This window comes from Camarhynchus parvulus, chromosome 15 (genome assembly GCF_901933205.1).
Source record: "Camarhynchus parvulus chromosome 15, STF_HiC, whole genome shotgun sequence".
In the NCBI taxonomy this organism is placed as follows: domain Eukaryota; kingdom Metazoa; phylum Chordata; class Aves; order Passeriformes; family Thraupidae; genus Camarhynchus; species Camarhynchus parvulus.
In genome coordinates, this window is record NC_044585.1 from 1355862 (window position 1) to 1372526 (window position 16665).

The 16665-nt window shown below is 49.9% G+C and overlaps 1 protein-coding gene across 1 annotated transcript; it reads left to right on the plus strand.

Moving 5' to 3' along the window:
• The first annotated feature begins 50 nt into the window (after positions 1-50).
• Positions 51-14415, plus strand: SF3A1 (splicing factor 3a subunit 1). Its single transcript, XM_030959128.1, has 16 exons — positions 51-145; positions 2190-2302; positions 3392-3596; positions 5364-5621; positions 6240-6314; positions 6856-7006; positions 7443-7636; positions 8228-8345; positions 8441-8626; positions 8925-9046; positions 9232-9474; positions 10384-10594; positions 11320-11474; positions 12411-12512; positions 12666-12737; positions 13765-14415. The coding sequence occupies exons 1-16, from the start codon at positions 80-82 to the stop codon at positions 13864-13866; spliced, it is 2373 nt and encodes a 790-aa protein (XP_030814988.1). The 5' UTR covers positions 51-79; the 3' UTR covers positions 13867-14415.
• Positions 14416-16665: the final 2250 nt, after the last annotated feature.

Below are 16665 nucleotides of genomic sequence, written 5' to 3' on the forward strand. Positions count from 1 at the left end.
CCGCCGCCGCTCCGGCCCGAGCCCCGCCCGCCCCTCGATCGGCCCCGCCCGGCGCGGAGCCCCCGGCCCCGGCAGCGCCATGCCCGCCGGACCCGTGCAGGCCGTGCCTCCGGCACAGCCCGCGCCCCCCGCCGAGAGCAAACCGGTGCGGGCCGGGAGGGGCGGTGAGGGAGGGGAGGGGAGCGGGGATGGAGCGAACCGCGTGAGGGGGAGCGGGGCCCTCACGGACCGGGCTGCGCTGGGCTGGGGGAGCTGCGGTTTAGTCCGGAGCGCTGCACTGACCCCTGCGCCCCGCTCGGGTGAGACCCCCCCGGCAGCATCCAGCCCTGGGCACAGCACAGGAGGGACCTGGAGCTGCTGGAGAGCCCAGAGGAGGCCATGGGGGCGCTTTGAGGGCTGGAGCCAGGCTGGGAGAGCTGGGGGTGCTCACCTGGAGAGGAGAAGGCTCCAGGGAGAGCTCAGAGCTCCTTGCAGGGCCTGAAGGGGCTCCAGGAGAGCTGGAGAGGGACTGGGGACAAGGGATGGAGGGACAGGACACAGGGAATGGCTTCCACTGCCAGAGGGCAGGAATGGATGGGATATTGGGAATTAGGAATTGTTCCCTGGCAGGGTGGGCAGGCCCTGGCACAGGGTGCCCAGAGCAGCTGGGGCTGCCCCTGGATCCCTGGCAGTGCCCAAGGCCAGGCTGGACACTGGGGCTGGGAGCACCTGGGACAGTGGGAGGTGTCCCTGCCATGGCAGGGGTGGGATGAGATGAGCTCCAGGTTGCCTTCCCACCCAAAGCATTGCAGGATTCCTTGGGGACAGCAGGATCCTGCTGGGGCTGGGCAGGAGCTGAGCCCCTCCCTGGCTGCAGTGAGTGTGGGGGGTTCCCAGGAGCTGGGGGAGCTGCTCTGGCTCCAGGAATGATGTGAGGAAGGATTGAAAGTCTGAGGGAGCATGGCAGGGCTGTGTGTCCCAGCACCCTCCCAGATCCTTTCTCTCTTGGCCATGTTCGTGTTCTTTGCAGCCTGAGATGGGAATATTCATTCCTCATGCATTCCTGAGATGGGAATTCAGCTCCCACAGGGCTGGAGCTGCTGTCCTGACTCTCACACTGCAGCATCAGCACTCTTGGAGCTGACAGGGAGCTGCTCCCACTGAGAGCCTTGGGAAGTTGTGATTCCCCCTAAAAACCCCGTGGCTTTTATGTTACCAAGGCAGCTTGGCACCACTGTTAAATAAAACATCTCAAGTGTGGTGTTGCCCCATCCTTGAGCTCCTCAAGATGATGTTCTGAGGGAGTGGGAATGAAAACTAGGAATGTTCCTGGTGCCTTTCTCTTAACACACTTTGTTAGGGTTGTGTTTTATGGAATGGTTTGCATTGGGGGGGACCTGAGAGCCCATCCCACCCCACCCCTGCCAGGGCAGGGACACCTCCCTCTGCCCCAGGCTGCTCCCAGCCCTGTCCAGCCTGGCCTTGGGCACTGCCAGGGACCAGTTTGACCTGAGATCATTTTCTGGCTCGGATTCTCCGTGGGTTTGAAGTTATCCCTGGATTTTAAGTTATCCCTGACCGTTCCTGTTAGGATTATAAACATTTCCAGCAGATCTGACCTGGTTTATGACACCTTTTCTTGGAAGCTGCCTGGTGAGGAAAGTGAAGCAGCATCTTTAGTGTCCTGCAAAGGCAGCTCCTGGTTTTACTGGAATACAGAGCCATCCACAGGAAGGGTTCTGGGATTTTAGTTGGGATCCTCCTGTAACTTCAGAAAAACACTCTGTTGGAGATTTTCTCTTCAAAACAGCTTCTGTTGCAACTACAATGGCATTAAAAGCTGTGATTTATTTAATGTGGAGTTAATAACTCAGGTCCCACAGGCCCCTAGGGAGATACAGAACTTCCAGAGCTGGTGAGGAATGATGAATTATTCCTGGAAATGTTACTGGAGTATTTAAAAACAGCCTTGGGGTCTAGGCTGGTACAGTGAAAATTGTTGTGGTTCTCCTGGAGGCACCTTCCTTGTCCTGCTGTCCCTGTCCCTGAGAATCCAAGGAATTGGTGGGATGGATGATCCAGATTCTTCAGCCAGTTCAGTGCTGAGGAGGAGGAGGGTGGATAAAGGTTCCTGTGTGCCATTGGGAGTGTTTGGAATGCCTGATCCTGACACCCCTTCACCTTTTGCAATGAAACTGTCTTTATTACAGCCAGAAGAGGAGCCTAAAGAGGAGGCAGCACCAGCCAAGCCTGTGGTGGGGATTATTTACCCTCCTCCAGAGGTCAGGAATATTGTGGACAAGACTGCCAGCTTTGTAGCCAGGTGAGTGGCACTGCTGGTGTCTCTTTCACCTGGGATTTTCATCCTTCTGCTGTTCAGTGCAGCTCTAGAAGCTGAGGCAGGTCCCAGTTTTGTGGTTTTGCATGAAGGGTTTTAAGGATTGAGAAAAGAAAACAACAATATTCTACTGAAGAGGGTGTAAGATAGCCTTTTCTGGAGAAACTGGTAGTAAATAAATAAAATCCTTGTTCAAACGTGCAGTGGCTGCTGCCATAACTGGGTAACAGGGCCTGTTCTAAATGATCTGAAGGGGAAACCAAATACCACGTGCAAAGGGAGCCTTGGTACAGGAGTTATGGATGTGTTTTAGTGCTAAAATGTGGGGTTTGGTTTCAGAGAATTACTAAATGCTGCTCCAGTCAAACCCTTATTGTGTAACTCATCTCCAAAGTGCTGCCAAGGAGTGTTGGCTGCTTCTGAGCATAAGGGACTGTGTTTATCCCTTGGGGTTGCAGAGACCTCCTCTTTTGGAGGAGGTGGAGTGTTTAAATGAGACTGGGAGATATCCAGAGAATTGAAGAGGAACACCCTGTGGCAGCTGGGAATTTTCTCAGACTGCCCTGAAGTAGCTGGCTTGTGCTTCAGGTGGGAGGAGGGGGTGTTACCTGGGCTGGGGCTCCTAAATGCAGCACTCTGGGCTGCTCAGTCCCTGCACAGGCTGATGTTTACCTGATTTTTTTCCTTTATATGATCTTTCTGGAACTGAAATTAGTCTTGAGAACTTGTTAATAGAGCAGATAAAATTGATGTAGTAATTAACTTGTCAACTTCATGCTTCATAACTGTAAAGTTCAGTCAGTGGTGGAAATGACCTTTGAGTGCAGACAGATGTGACTGTGGAACACTTGTGAGTGTGAATTTTTAAAATTCACATTAAAGACAGAATTAGGGGGACAATTGTATCCAACCTGTGTGTGACCAGCTGGGTTTGAGCTAATGAAAGAGAAACTCCTCACATGTGAGAGAGAAAATGGTCTTCAAGGGGCTGGTGCCTCAACATGTCCTAGTCTGAAAGAAACATTTACCCTTGAGTTGATGATGATCTAAACAAATTTTCTTCTTGCTCCCCAGAAATGGTCCAGAATTTGAAGCCCGAATTCGTCAGAATGAAATAAACAACCCCAAGTTCAACTTCCTGAACCCCAACGACCCTTACCATGCCTACTACCGGCACAAGGTCAGCGAGTTCAAGGAGGGCAAAGCCCAGGAGCCCTCGGCTGCCATCCCCAAGGTCATGCAGCAGCAGCAGAGTGCCCAGCAGCAGCTCCCACAGAAGGTGAGGGTTCCTTTTCATCCCTTTGGGGAAGAATTTGGCCACTTTGGAGTGGTGTCATAGCCTGGGGTTGAGAAGAAAGGCAGCTTGGAAGTCAAGAAGGAGCAGTGGTTGTACAGATGTCAAAATAGCAGCAGTGACAGGCTTGGAGTTGAGTGTCTGGGGCTTTGTTTTGATGCAGATGTGTATCTCCCAGGTGCTGGGAACTCAGAGCTGTTTGAAACTGCCAAATACAGTTTAATTGGTCCATGCTAATTAACTTTAGCTCTGTGTTGACTTACAAAGTACTTAGACCAGGGATCCACTTGGACTGGATGTGGCAGAAGCAAGCCTTGGGAATCCCTTGGAGTTCTGCTTGGCCTTGTTGCATGCAGTTTTGTAGAAGGATCAACCTCCCCTTAAAACTTGGGGTACAAAATGCTGCTCACCTTGCTCAGCTGTGCCTTTAAACATTCTGGGTAGGGAAGGGCATGGAGTGAATCCAGGGCTTTTCCATGCTTGGTGTGAGCAGCAGCCCCACTGCTGGCCCTGGGAGGCCTATAGCAAAGTCCTGATACATTCCAGATTTGTTTGTTGTTGGAACAACAATTTTAATAGTATTGAATTATACCTGATGGTTTCTTATTCTTGCACCTGCCAGGATGGCAACTGGCATTGCTTTCCTGCAGCAGCTGGAAGTGTTTGGTGACTGTTCCTTGCAGGTGATGCCTCAGGTTTTAGCTTTTGTATTTTTCAGGTTCTATTCTGCTTTAGTGTGTAAGTCTAGGCTTCATATGAGGGGATGGTGAGCTCTCTGCACAGAGCAGGGAGACAAAACAATTCCTTCTCTAGCTGGGGACCAAGGACAAATGATCCAAATCTCAGGCCCAAGAGCACAAACAACACAGGCTGAAGAGAGAAAATAAGAAAGATGGGACTGCAGAGGCTAAAGCTGGAATTGGACAATTAGCTCCAATATGCAATGGAGCAAAATTTGTAGAAGTGGGAGACCCCGTGACCGGTTGCCCATTTTGTGGCCATTTTGGGTTGTGCTGCCCAAGGTGGGTAAAATCCCTACTTTATCCTTTAGCTCTGTCTTCTCGGGAGTTCACAGTTTATTGCAGCCCTGGGACACGTGCCAAGTCTCTGTTTCAGCTGCACGTTTGAGGAATGAGTCGGAGCTCTTCAGTTCTTGGTCTCAGAGTTGTTTATTGTATCTTATCTATAAAAATTTTTCTCCTGTCCAGCCGAGGTCCATTCAGCAGGACAGCCAGAGGCACTCTGCCTGCCCCCAGGGTGGTGTTATCTCTTTGTACTACAAACCATGTATAACATGTTTACAATTACTTTCCAATACCTATCACCCATGTTAGACAGTAAGCTTCTATTCTAAACCAATCCCAAAGTGCCACCATCACAGCAGAAGATGGAGGTAGATGAGAAGAAGAAGAAAGGCTGGACACACCCAAGTCCCTCCATCTTGTCCCCAAAACCCCTATTCTAAAAACCCCAAAATCTACTTTTTCACCTAGTGATAATTTTGTTATTACACTGCTTAAACTTCTGTGGCTTTCAGGTCTTCATACAAAGCTGGTAATTTGCTCCACGGGTCATAATCAAACCCCAGGTGTTCTGGGCTGTGTGCCAGGGTCTCTGAGCCCGCTGGCAGGGGTCCCGGCAGCTCTGGACACCCAGAGGGATGTGCTGAGTTCCAACACTGTGTAGCCTCTGTTGTAGCTCAGCCTTCCCAAGGCACCCCAGGAAGTCACGGGCCGTGTGTTCTCCCTGCAGGTGCAGGCCCAGGTGATCCAGGAGACCGTGGTTCCCAAGGAGCCCCCGCCTGAGTTCGAGTTCATCGCGGACCCTCCGTCCATCTCGGCCTTCGACCTGGACGTGGTGAAGCTCACGGCGCAGTTCGTGGCGCGCAACGGGAGGCAGTTCCTCACCCAGCTCATGCAGAAGGAGCAGAGGAATTACCAGTTTGATTTCCTGCGCCCCCAGCACAGCCTCTTCAACTACTTCACCAAGCTGGTGGAGCAGTACACAAAGGTACTTACACAAAGGTGCTCCAGGCAGGGGGATTCCTTCCACAGCAGGAATGGGGCTGATGAAGCCCTACAAACCAGCCAGGCTGGAAATATCCAGGAATCCATCCTTGAAATCCTACTCTTCAGAGTGGATATTGTGCTCAATACAGTGGGCTGTCACCTAAATGTACCACATGCTATTTTAATCTCTATTAAAGTTGGTTTAATTTTGTTTTTTTAACCTGGAGGATAATTGGAAGCTTATATAATAATATAAATATAACATTATACATATTATATAATATACAAAAATATAATATTGTTTATTTTATTTATATTTATTTTATATATTATATATAAATATATAATAAATATAATACAGAAAATATAAATAAATATATATATAATAAATAAGTATAATTGTATATAATATTATATATATAGATATAATGTAAGTTGGAAATTTATATTTTGAAGGGCAGAGATGAGCAGTAAGTATTGAGAAGGCTGCAGTAGAATAAATGGGATATAGTCCTCAGGATCTGCTGGTATTTTTAGCAGTGTGGAAAGGGAATAATTGCTCTGAAAGAGGCTTTGGCACAAAGAACTGTCACCAACTGTTGTGCAAAATGTGTTTCAGATCTTGATCCCACCGAAGGGCTTGCTCCTCAAGCTCAAGAAGGAGGCTGAAAATCCCAAGGAAGTCCTAGATCAGGTATTCCAGAAAAAAAAAATGCTGAAACATTTTGGTTATGTTTTGAATTTTTTCTCTTTGCATGTTTTTGGCTTGTTGGCAGCAAATAGAGAATAAAATGGATGTGTCACTTGCTGTCACTCAAGTACAGGGGGCTCAAAGTTGCTTTAAGCTGCAGCTGGTGTTCGTATTGGGGGTAGTTTGTGGCAGCACAGAGATACTGCACAACCCCATTTCCAAGTGGTTACAAAGTGGAATCCTGGAATATCCTGAGTGGGAAGGATCCCAGCACCCAGTCCAGTCCCTGGCCCTGCCCAGACCCCCAACAACCCCACCCTGCCCATCCCCGGCAGTGCTGCCCAAAGGCTCCTGGAGCTCTGGCAGCCTCGGGGCCGTGCCCATTCCCTGGGGAGCCTGGGCAGTGCCAGCACCCTCTGGGGGAAGAACCTTGCCCTGAGCTCAGCCTGACACTGCTCCAGCTGTTCTTCCTTTCATTACCAAACCAACAGTGGGACAGCTGTGCTGTTCCTTGTCTGACACCATCCTCTGTCTGCTCCTGCAGGTCTATTACAGAGTGGAGTGGGCCAAGTTCCAGGAGCGAGAGAGAAAGAAGGAGGAGGAGGAGAAGGAGAAGGAGCGTGTTGCTTATGCCCAGATTGACTGGCATGACTTTGTGGTTGTGGAAACAGTTGACTTCCAGCCCAATGAGCAAGGTACTGATGTTAAATGTTGTCAGGAAATGTATCCTGAAGTGCTATTTTTAGGCAGACATTGGGGTTTACAGCATTTTTATCCTTCAGAGTTGAAGGGAAAAGCCTTACACTGACATTTTGCAGGGCTGTTGTTTTTCTCTGGAGTCACTGTTGTTCTCCTTGAAGGAAGTCCAGAACTGCAGTAGTGTCCACTTCTCCACTTCCACCAAGACAGCAGAGCTTGTCCCACTTTCTAGTAGTGCTTCCATTTATAAGTCACTTTATCTTCATGTGTCATGCTGGTGTTTGTATAGACTCCATCCATTCCCTTCCTTATCCCCTGGCTGCCAAGGATTTTGTTGCCAGTGCTTTCTGTTGAAGAATTGGTATTTCTGTCAGGGTGTGTTGAGTAATGAAATGGGATAGAGAAACAGAAGCTCTGTTTTCTGCATTGTAGGGAATTTCCCTCCTCCCACCACTCCAGAAGAGCTGGGAGCTCGAATCCTGATCCAGGAGCGTTACGAGAAGTTTGGGGAAAGTGAGGAGGTGGAGATGGAGGTGGAATCAGATGAGGAAGATGAAAAGCAAGAGAAAACAGATGAGCCTCCAGCCCAGCTGGATCAGGACACACAAGTGCAGGATATGGATGAGGTAACTGGACAACAGGATTTTGTCCCCTGAAGTTCATGTGGTTTATGATGGTCCCCACTTTCACTGTAAGTATTCTTCAGTTTCTTGAGGAAATGAAATTTCCCTCTGATGACATCTCCAAACAACCTGTTATTGCCAGAATAAGGTTGTTTTTTTAACGTTTTCCATGACAATACAAGCTCCAAGAGAAAAATCCAGTAATCTTGGCACCCAGTGGTGTGGATTTTATATTTCTGTGGCTTTAAGTCTTTCAGGCTATTTTGTGCCCAGAGTCTGGAGCACTGAAAGATGACTCATCTTAGCCTCTGCCCACTGTAAGCTGTTTTTCTGGTAACAGGGAACAAGAGTGTGGTTAGCTGTGAGCCCCTGTGCACAGGGCTGCTGTAATGTGGAAGCTGAGGAATATTTGCTTCCTCTTCTGGGGCTGCTGAATTTCTGAGTCATGGTCCAGAGGAACCACTATGCCATAGGTGTCCAAAACAGCTCCGTTGCTTTGAAGCTGCATAGTCTGTTCTTAAGCACTGTATAGGGTGTCTTAAAGGGATTTGACCACTGGAACTTGGTTGTGATTTTTGTTTCCTTTTCAATAAGGGGTCAGATGATGAAGATGAAGGTCAGAAGGTTCCTCCTCCTCCAGAAACCCCAATGCCACCCCCACTCCCCCCGACACCAGATCAGGTCATTGTGCGGAAAGATTACGACCCCAAAGGTAAATCAAACTGAAAAACCACCTTTGTTTCTTCCTGAACAATCCCAAACCATTTGTTTCTAGACTGAACCAACACTGTGGTTTTGTTCTCCTAGCCTCAAAACCGTTGCCACCCGCCCCGGCTCCTGATGAGTACCTGGTGTCTCCCATCACTGGAGAAAAGATTCCTGCCAGTAAAATGCAGGAGCACATGAGGATTGGGCTCCTGGATCCCCGGTGGCTGGAGCAGCGGGATCGATCCATCCGGGAGAAGCAGAGTGATGACGAGGTCTATGCCCCAGGTCAGCTTGAGCACTGATTGCACAGCCCCTCACTGCCCCCACTGAGCAGGACCATCTGAAATGGAGCTCTGTATGTGATGCCCTTTCTGTGAGAATGAGATGGGAATGTTTGTCAGCTGTTGCTGGGCACTGTCTTTCCAAAGAAAAGGAAAGTTGGACTTTAAAGGTCCTTGTGGTCCCTTCCGACTCAGAATATTCTGTGTGAAAAGAGCATCACTCAGCCACTAGGTATCAACTGACAGATCAGTAAGAGGCTTGGTTATGTTCCTTGAGATAAGAATTGCTCTTTTTCCCTCAGGTTTGGATATTGAGAGCAGCCTGAAGCAGCTGGCAGAGCGTCGTACTGATATCTTTGGTGTAGAGGAGACTGCCATTGGTAAAAAGATTGGTGAAGAAGAGATCCAGAAACCAGAGGAAAAGGTAGAGTAGAAATTGGGAATTTGTGTCTGATTGGTTGGAGTTCTTTTTATAATCAGTTCCTGTAGCATTGTGAATGCTCAAAGACACAAGAATCTTGCATTTTTTTATTTCTATCAAGATTTGCTCTCTGGATTTCTTTGCAGTCTGGCCAGGTTGAGTTAATCTGATTTATTTTACTCTCTCAGGTGACCTGGGATGGCCACTCGGGCAGCATGGCCCGCACACAGCAGGCTGCCCAGGCCAATATCACTCTGCAAGAGCAAATTGAAGCCATCCACAAGGCCAAGGGACTGGTGCCAGAGGATGACAGCAAGGAGAAGATTGGGCCCAGCAAACCCAATGAGATACCCCAGCCACCCCCTCCTTCCTCAGCCTCCAACCCCCCTGCCAGTGCCCAACCCATCACGTCTGTACCTCGCCCACCCACCGTGAGTGTTTGGGCTCTCAGAAGCCAATTACTGGGGCTGTAGTTAATTAGGAGGGATCCTGATGGAGAGCAAGTGTGCTGGCATGGAAGATAATTTTGTGGGAAGTTTGTGGTTTAAGAGTAGTTTGGAAATACTAGAAGAACCGTATTGAAATTGCTGTTTAAAATGGAATATCATACTTAGGTGGAGTTTTTGCCTTAAGGGTATCAAAAAGACTGGGATCAGCTGGGCAGTGGGATTTTGGAGGCAGAGAATATGGCTAAGAAAGGGATGGCTGGGGGCCTTTGTAGGTGTAGAGTGATGTTGGACAGAAGCAGCCCAAGGTAAGAAGTGTCACTATAGGACACGAAAGAACACAAGCTCACACCGCTGTTTTCAAGGTGAAGAAAAAAGAGAAGTTTATTTTCTGACTCCAACATTTATAGTTCTCCAAAAGTGACAGTGGATTGGAGGGTGACAGTGCCACCTCTCCAATGACACTAGACAAACTAACAGTCTATCAACTTTCTCCTTTTTTATAAAAGAATGCAAAACAATGAGTTACTTACAGAAAGTGTGTAAAAAAGTTCGCTACAAAAATGTTAACATCAGAAAGCTTAGAGAAATCTTAAAAAATCAAAGCAACAAGAAGGGATCTGCTGTGAGTCCCAAACAGCAATTTAGCAAAGGAATTAAGTGCCTGGAGGTCTGGTCCCAAGGCGGGAGGGGGAAGGAGGACTCCTTTAATCTGTTAATGAGGCTTCTGTGCCTGCTCAGAGCAGCTTGGGTTGCCCATATGGTGGGGCCACTAAGGCTCCCTGCGAGTCTTTGGGCAGCAGAACCCGTGGTTGTGTGTTTCCCTGTTATTTTAACCGGGGCTGTGGCCAGCCCTGGGCATTCCTGCTGAGCAGCTTCACCTTCCCTCTGCAGATGCCTCCTCCTGTCCGTGCCGCCGTGGTTTCTGCAGTGCCGGTCATGCCTCGCCCCCCCATGACGTCCGTGGTCCGGCTGCCCCCGGGATCTGTCATAGCCACCCCCATGCCTCCCATCATCCACACCCCCCGCATCAACGTGGTGCCCATGCCCCCCTCTGCTCCCCCCATCATGAGCCCCCGCCCGCCCCCCATGATCGTCCCCACAGGTCAGTGGCTTCGGTGGCTTCACTTTTCCTGGGGAATTGTTGGGTAATTCCTTCAGATGGGCTTCAGCTTGGAGTCTTTTTCCTGCTGTGCCCTGGTTCTGGTGTGTAGCTGGGACTGCAGGCACTAAGTGGTGTTGTTAAGGGTTTGGGGGTGTTTGGTATGTCTTACCTAGTCCTGCTTTTGGGCTCAAGGCTCTTCCTGCACCATGAAATGCAGGGAGTCCTGTGACCCCAGGAGCCTGCCCGGGTGAAAATTAAGAATGCAGGGTAAAGAGAAGCTGCCAGCACCTCAGTGGGTGTTACAGCTCCTTAAAGAAGCTGCTGCTGCTGGAGGAAAAGCTGTTTGCTGGCCCTTTTCCTCATTAGGTGCTTTGAAGTTAAAAAGCATGATGTAAGAAGCAATTCTTCCTTTTTTTCATCTTCTTTTCTTCCCTAACTGGAGGAGCTGGCACCGCTGCCTGCCAAACTGAGAGCGTGTTCTTTTTTTGCAAGATCTGCAGGAAGCTCTCATGCCTTGTTATCTCTTCCTGGAATGCTTCCCAATATAAGAGCCCTCTGAATGTTTGAAGTTTGCATGTTGCTGTTGGTTGTAACTTCCTCCATGTATTGTGGCATTTCTTTTCAGCCTGTGCAGCTCTGCTCAAAGCGTTTTTGTTGTCAGGGGGTGTTTGCTGTGCACTCAGGGGGTGACTGTGGGTTGTGCTGTGTGTCCCCATCCATTCCAGCCTTTGTCCCTGCTCCTCCCGTGGCTCCGGTCCCGTCCCCGGCGCCGATGCCTCCCGTCCACCCCCCACCACCCATGGAGGATGAGCCAGTCTCCAAGAAACTGAAGAGTGAGGACAGCCTGATTCCAGAGGAGGAATTTCTGCGCAGGAACAAGGTACATGTGTGGGTCAGAGTCCTGGCTGCTCCACTCCAGCTCCAAAGGGGCTGTAAAGCCAATTCCCTGCACAGAGGGACAAAAATACCTGGCAAGAAAGGGACTGCCTGAGGTATCTCCTTTCTCTTGTCATTCCTGAGCAAACCAAACTCCTTTGTCTCTTACTGGGAAGAGCTACACAGGGTGGGATAATGCTCTTCTGTAATTAAGGGCAGTGAGAGGTAGGTTATACTGCAGAGAAGAACTAAAGTTGCTAATGAGCTTTTAAAGAGAGGAGGGCTAAGCTGGAGATGCAAAGAGATTAGAGTATCAATGCCAGCATGATAGTAGGGTAATGTGGTGTTTTCCATAACAAGGTGAGCTAAATGTGAGCCTCCATTCCTTCCTGTGGAGTGCCAGTGTCACAGGAGGAGTTTTAAATCCTTAGGAAGGACTGTATGGTTTTTCTGGGAATATTTAAAGTAAGAGAGGAGATTTAGGTGGCATACTGGGAAGGAATTGTTCCGTGGGAAGGTGGAGAGGCCCAGAGAAGCTGTGGCTGCCCCATCCTTGGAGGTGTCCTTGGTTGGATGGGGCTTGGAGCACCCTGGGATCATGGAAGGTGTCCTCTGGCCATGGCAGGGTGTGGGACTGGATGGACTTTAAGGTTCTTTCCAACCCAAACCGATCTGATTCTGTGGTTTCATGGGCACAGAGAAGCTGTCTCCTGCTTGGTGCTTCACACCCTCACCTGTGACACTGTCAGCGTGTGTGGTGCTTGATAGATGGCACCCGAAAGGGAGAGAAATCCAACCAAATGTTTTATTGTGGGAGCAGTGGAGTAACTTGTAAACACATTTCACTGTGTTTGCTGAGGAGCCAAGATATGGAAATGAACACTTAGTCTGGTGCTGTGTTATCACAGCCCTGAGAGACTTTATCTGTGTTTTCCCATAGGGCCCGGTCACGGTCAAAGTCCAGGTTCCCAACATGCAGGACAAGACAGAATGGAAGCTGAATGGCCAAGTGCTGGTGTTCACCCTGCCCCTCTCTGACCAGGCATGTAGCTCATCCTCCTGCCCTGCCCTGCTCCCTGTGCTGCCTGTCAGAGCAGCAGCTGGGAGCTCAGCCTGCTCCCCACACTGCAGCTCCACGGGGCTGGGGAGCAGGACTGGGACAAAAGCTCTAAAGGAGCCCTTTGATCCCCCCCAGGTGTCTGTTATAAAGGTTAAGATCCACGAGGCCACAGGGATGCCAGCTGGGAAGCAGAAGCTGCAGTATGAGGTGGGTATAAGGTCTTCAAATGCTGGTTGTTTCTTCAGTGCATTCTCTCACATGATCTTTTTTAAAAAGAAAAATTATGATGTATAATTTAATGCACTCTGAGGTACTGGAAGAGCAAAGGGAATGTTTTTCCTGCCTGCACAGCACAGCTGTGACAGACCTGCCTTCTGTTACAGCAGGACAGGCTTTTAGTAGGTGATTAAATCAGTGGATTTTCACATTGTTGCTGCTGCAGATGAGTCCTCCAAACTTGGTGTGGCTTTCTCTGAAACCAGCCTCTTGTTTTATTAGAGTTTGTTGTTTTGGTTTTTTTTTTGTTTTGACATTTAGCTGCAGCAGCCTGCTCCCACAGCTCTGCTCGGGGAGGTGGGCGAGCGTGCTTTAGAACCCTGGCAGCTCAGGGAAGGCTTTCTCCAGAACAGGGAAGGGAAGGGCTCACTCTCTCTTCTCTCTCTTCCTCTGGGAGCCAGAGCTGTGAGAAAAGCCCCGTTCCTTTTTAATGACTTATTTCCAGTCATGCATGTGCCCAGGCAGGCACAACCTGCTGCCTAAGCAGTGAACTTTGCACACTTGTCTCCTCAGAGTTCATCTGTGGGCAGATACTCGGTTAACCCTTAACAAGAAGGGGAGCTGAGCTGATTATTTTTAAGGAAAAAAAAAAAGGTGGGGGGAGAATGGAGCCTTAGTAACTCCCCTTGTGGTGACTCTTTATCTGTGTGTTGTAGGAGCCACATTGTCTGTATTGGCTGGTCTAGTGGAAAGTGTCCCTGCCCATGGCAAGGGGGGTGGATGGGGAAATCTTTAGGGTCCTAAACCATTCTAGGGTTCTGTACCCACCTCCACTGTCCACCTTGGACACTGGAATCTCTCTGGGGTTTTCAAAGCCTGCAGTGTTCTGTCATCACCCTGCTCTGAGTGTAGAGCCAGGAGGGTTGGGATCTGGGTGGGATTCTGTGGGAAGGCAACACTGAGGTTTGTGCTCTGACTGCTCTTTTGTGTTGTTTTTATCCTTTTCTCCTCCCCTCAGGGCATCTTCATCAAGGATTCCAACTCCCTGGCTTATTACAACATGACCAGTGGCTCTCTGATTCACCTGGCACTCAAAGAGAGAGGAGGCAGGAAGAAATAGGAGGTGTGGAGCCCTGAGACGTAACGTGTCCCTGTTGTAACCCCAACCCTCCCAGTCCTGTTTCCATTCTGGCCTTTTGGGGGCTGCATCCACTGCCCCCCAGCAGTAGTTTGAACAGAGAGACTCTGACCCCCACTGATGAGAAGCTGATGGAGCCCCAAAATGTGTCAGAGTAGTGCATAGTCTGTAGTGATCAATGCTTTGCTTGAGTGCAGGCTCTCCCTTGAATCCCCTCGGGAAAAGACATCATCAAGGTCATGCCCAGCTTAGTTTAGATCCATCTTTGAGGGATTTATGGTGGCCAGGAGCATCATCTGTCTGCCCTCAGCACTCAGTGCTTCATTTAACCTCCTGCTAATTGAAAACTTCTTCTCCACCCATTTATTAACCCCCTTGTTCTTGTTCTTTCCCTGCCTTGGATCTTGTACGGACCCTGACTTGGAAGTTTTTCCTCCTGTGGCATGAGCTTGTGTTGCTGTTCCTGTGATAAAGGAGGTCTGGGTCTGCTCTGGACAGCCTGTGATTCATTTTAATAAACATGCAGCTCTCCTTCCTTGGGTTTGGGGTTTTTAATGGGGATGTGCCTGGTTTTGGAGCACCCGGATGGGGAAATACACCAGGATTTGTAATTAGGCAGTTTATAATAGGAAATCCTCTTAATTTCTGGGAAAAGCTGCAAGAAAAGGGGCTTGTTGAAGTTTCCCTGGTGTTCCTCAGTCATTCCTGAAGGAATGCTTATGTGTGAGGGGGGAAAAATACTCTGAACTTAGCAAGAATTTTATCGGAAAAATGTGATTTAACAATTCTATCCTGCAGCTGGAATCTCTTGGTCCTGGAGAGCATCTGGGTCTGGAAAACAGATGATTCCTGGGCCTTCAATCAGCGTTTGATAGAAACACAACACAGCAAAGTTATTCCATGGAATGAGGTGCCCAGGAACAGGCAGGAGTCTGGAATTTGGGTACCTCTGGTTTTTTTTGGGTAACCCAAAGCCATACATTTAGTATTACATATATTTTTAGTCATGGTCAGGCAGCATAGGAACATCCTGTTTACCTTATTCCATGCTTAGGAGGGGAGAGAGGGATGAAGCAGGAGGGAAGAGCCTGCATCCTCCTGCCTCTGCTGTGCTCCCCTGGGGTCAGGAGGAAGCCCAGTGGCTGTGGGGAAGGTGGCTGGCACTGGCCCAGCCCAGGTGTTCCCTGGCCACAGAGTCCAGCTGTTGTCTCTGACAGGTCCCCACATGTCCCTGTCACAGCCTGCTCCCCCTCCCTGCTGCAGGAATCCGGAGCGTGGGGCTGGATGGTGGGTGCAGGGTGCTCCTGCCCTGCAGGAAGGCAGGATAATCACTTCCCTTCTCTCCTCAGAAGCAGACAATAGGTACAATCCTGCAGAAAACAGGCAGTGAGCGGGGTTTTCCAGAGCGGATAGAAAAAAACTGCCAAGGGAGCTCTGAAATGGAGAAGTTGTGTTTGTATCCGGGGCTGGGCTGGGCTGTGCTGAAGGTCACCCTGTGTTCCTCCTCCTGCTGTGCTGGGCACCACGGAGCTCCTGGTGGGAGCTGTTCCCTCTGTGCCCTCGGTAACAGTGTCAGCCAAGCCCCTTTACCGGCACTCCAGCAAGAAAACTTCCCCTGGAAATCACTTTTGTGGAGCCTTGCCAGCCTGTTTCCATCTAAATCCGAGGGATGAATGCTGCAACAGACTGTGTGTGTGGAGATCTGGTACAAAACAAGCGCCATCAGAGCCTCCCAGTTCAGTGGCAAGGACTGGTGGGGCCTGGCTGCCAGAAAAATCTGCAAGTAGGTTGAGTTGCTGATTTTAAGGAACCTCATTCCCTCTTCCTTTTGGCACGGTACCACCTTGAGAGGGATCCTTCCAATACCCCCTGTTCTGGGCTGTGAGAGGGAGGAAATGAAGCACTGGGCTCTGGAGGTGGGATGGATCTGCCCCTGGCAGGCTTTACCTGGGACAGGTCCCAGCACATCCCAGTCTCCTCCAGATCCTTTGGTGTGTTATTTTTGGGAGAGCCGGGCTGGTTTTACCTGTCTGGGGTGCTGTGGATGGTGACTCTTGAGGTGACACAGCGGTGGTCTGGCTGTGGGATCTGCAGGGCAGGGACAGCTCTGGAGAGAGAAACAGATCCCGGTGGCTGCCCCAGTGCTTCCCAGCACAGCCCTCCTGCAGTCCCGGTATCCAGCCTTCCTGGAATGCCAGTGCCATCCCAGTACAGCCCCAGCACAGCCCCGCTGTGGCTGGCTGGTCCTGCTGCAGCCCCCTCATACAGGTCCCAGTACAGCTCTGCTGTGTCCCATACTGGTGCCAGTCTAGCCCATTTTATCTCACACTGGTCCCAGTACAGCTGTTATATCTCATGCCAATCCCAGTACCGCTGTGTTGTATCTCATGCCAATCCCAGTACAGCTGTGTTTTATCTCATACCAATCCCAGTACAGCGGGTTATGTCTCGTACTGGTCCCAGTACAGCTCCATTAAGTCTCATACTGGTCCCAGTCCATCCTGTTATGTCCTGTACTGGTCCCAGTACAGCTCCATTATGTGTCATACTGGTCCCAGTCCATTCTGCTATGTCTCGTACTGGTCCCAGTCCATCCCGTTATGTCTCATACTGGTCCCAGTCCACCCCGTTATGTCTCGTATGGTCCCAGTCCACCCCGTTATGTCTCATACTGGTCCCAGTCCACCCCGTTATGTCTCATACTGGTCCCAGTCCATCCCGTTATGTCTCGTACTGGTCCCAGCGCCTCCCGCCCCAGCGCTGCCCCACTGCCGGCGCACG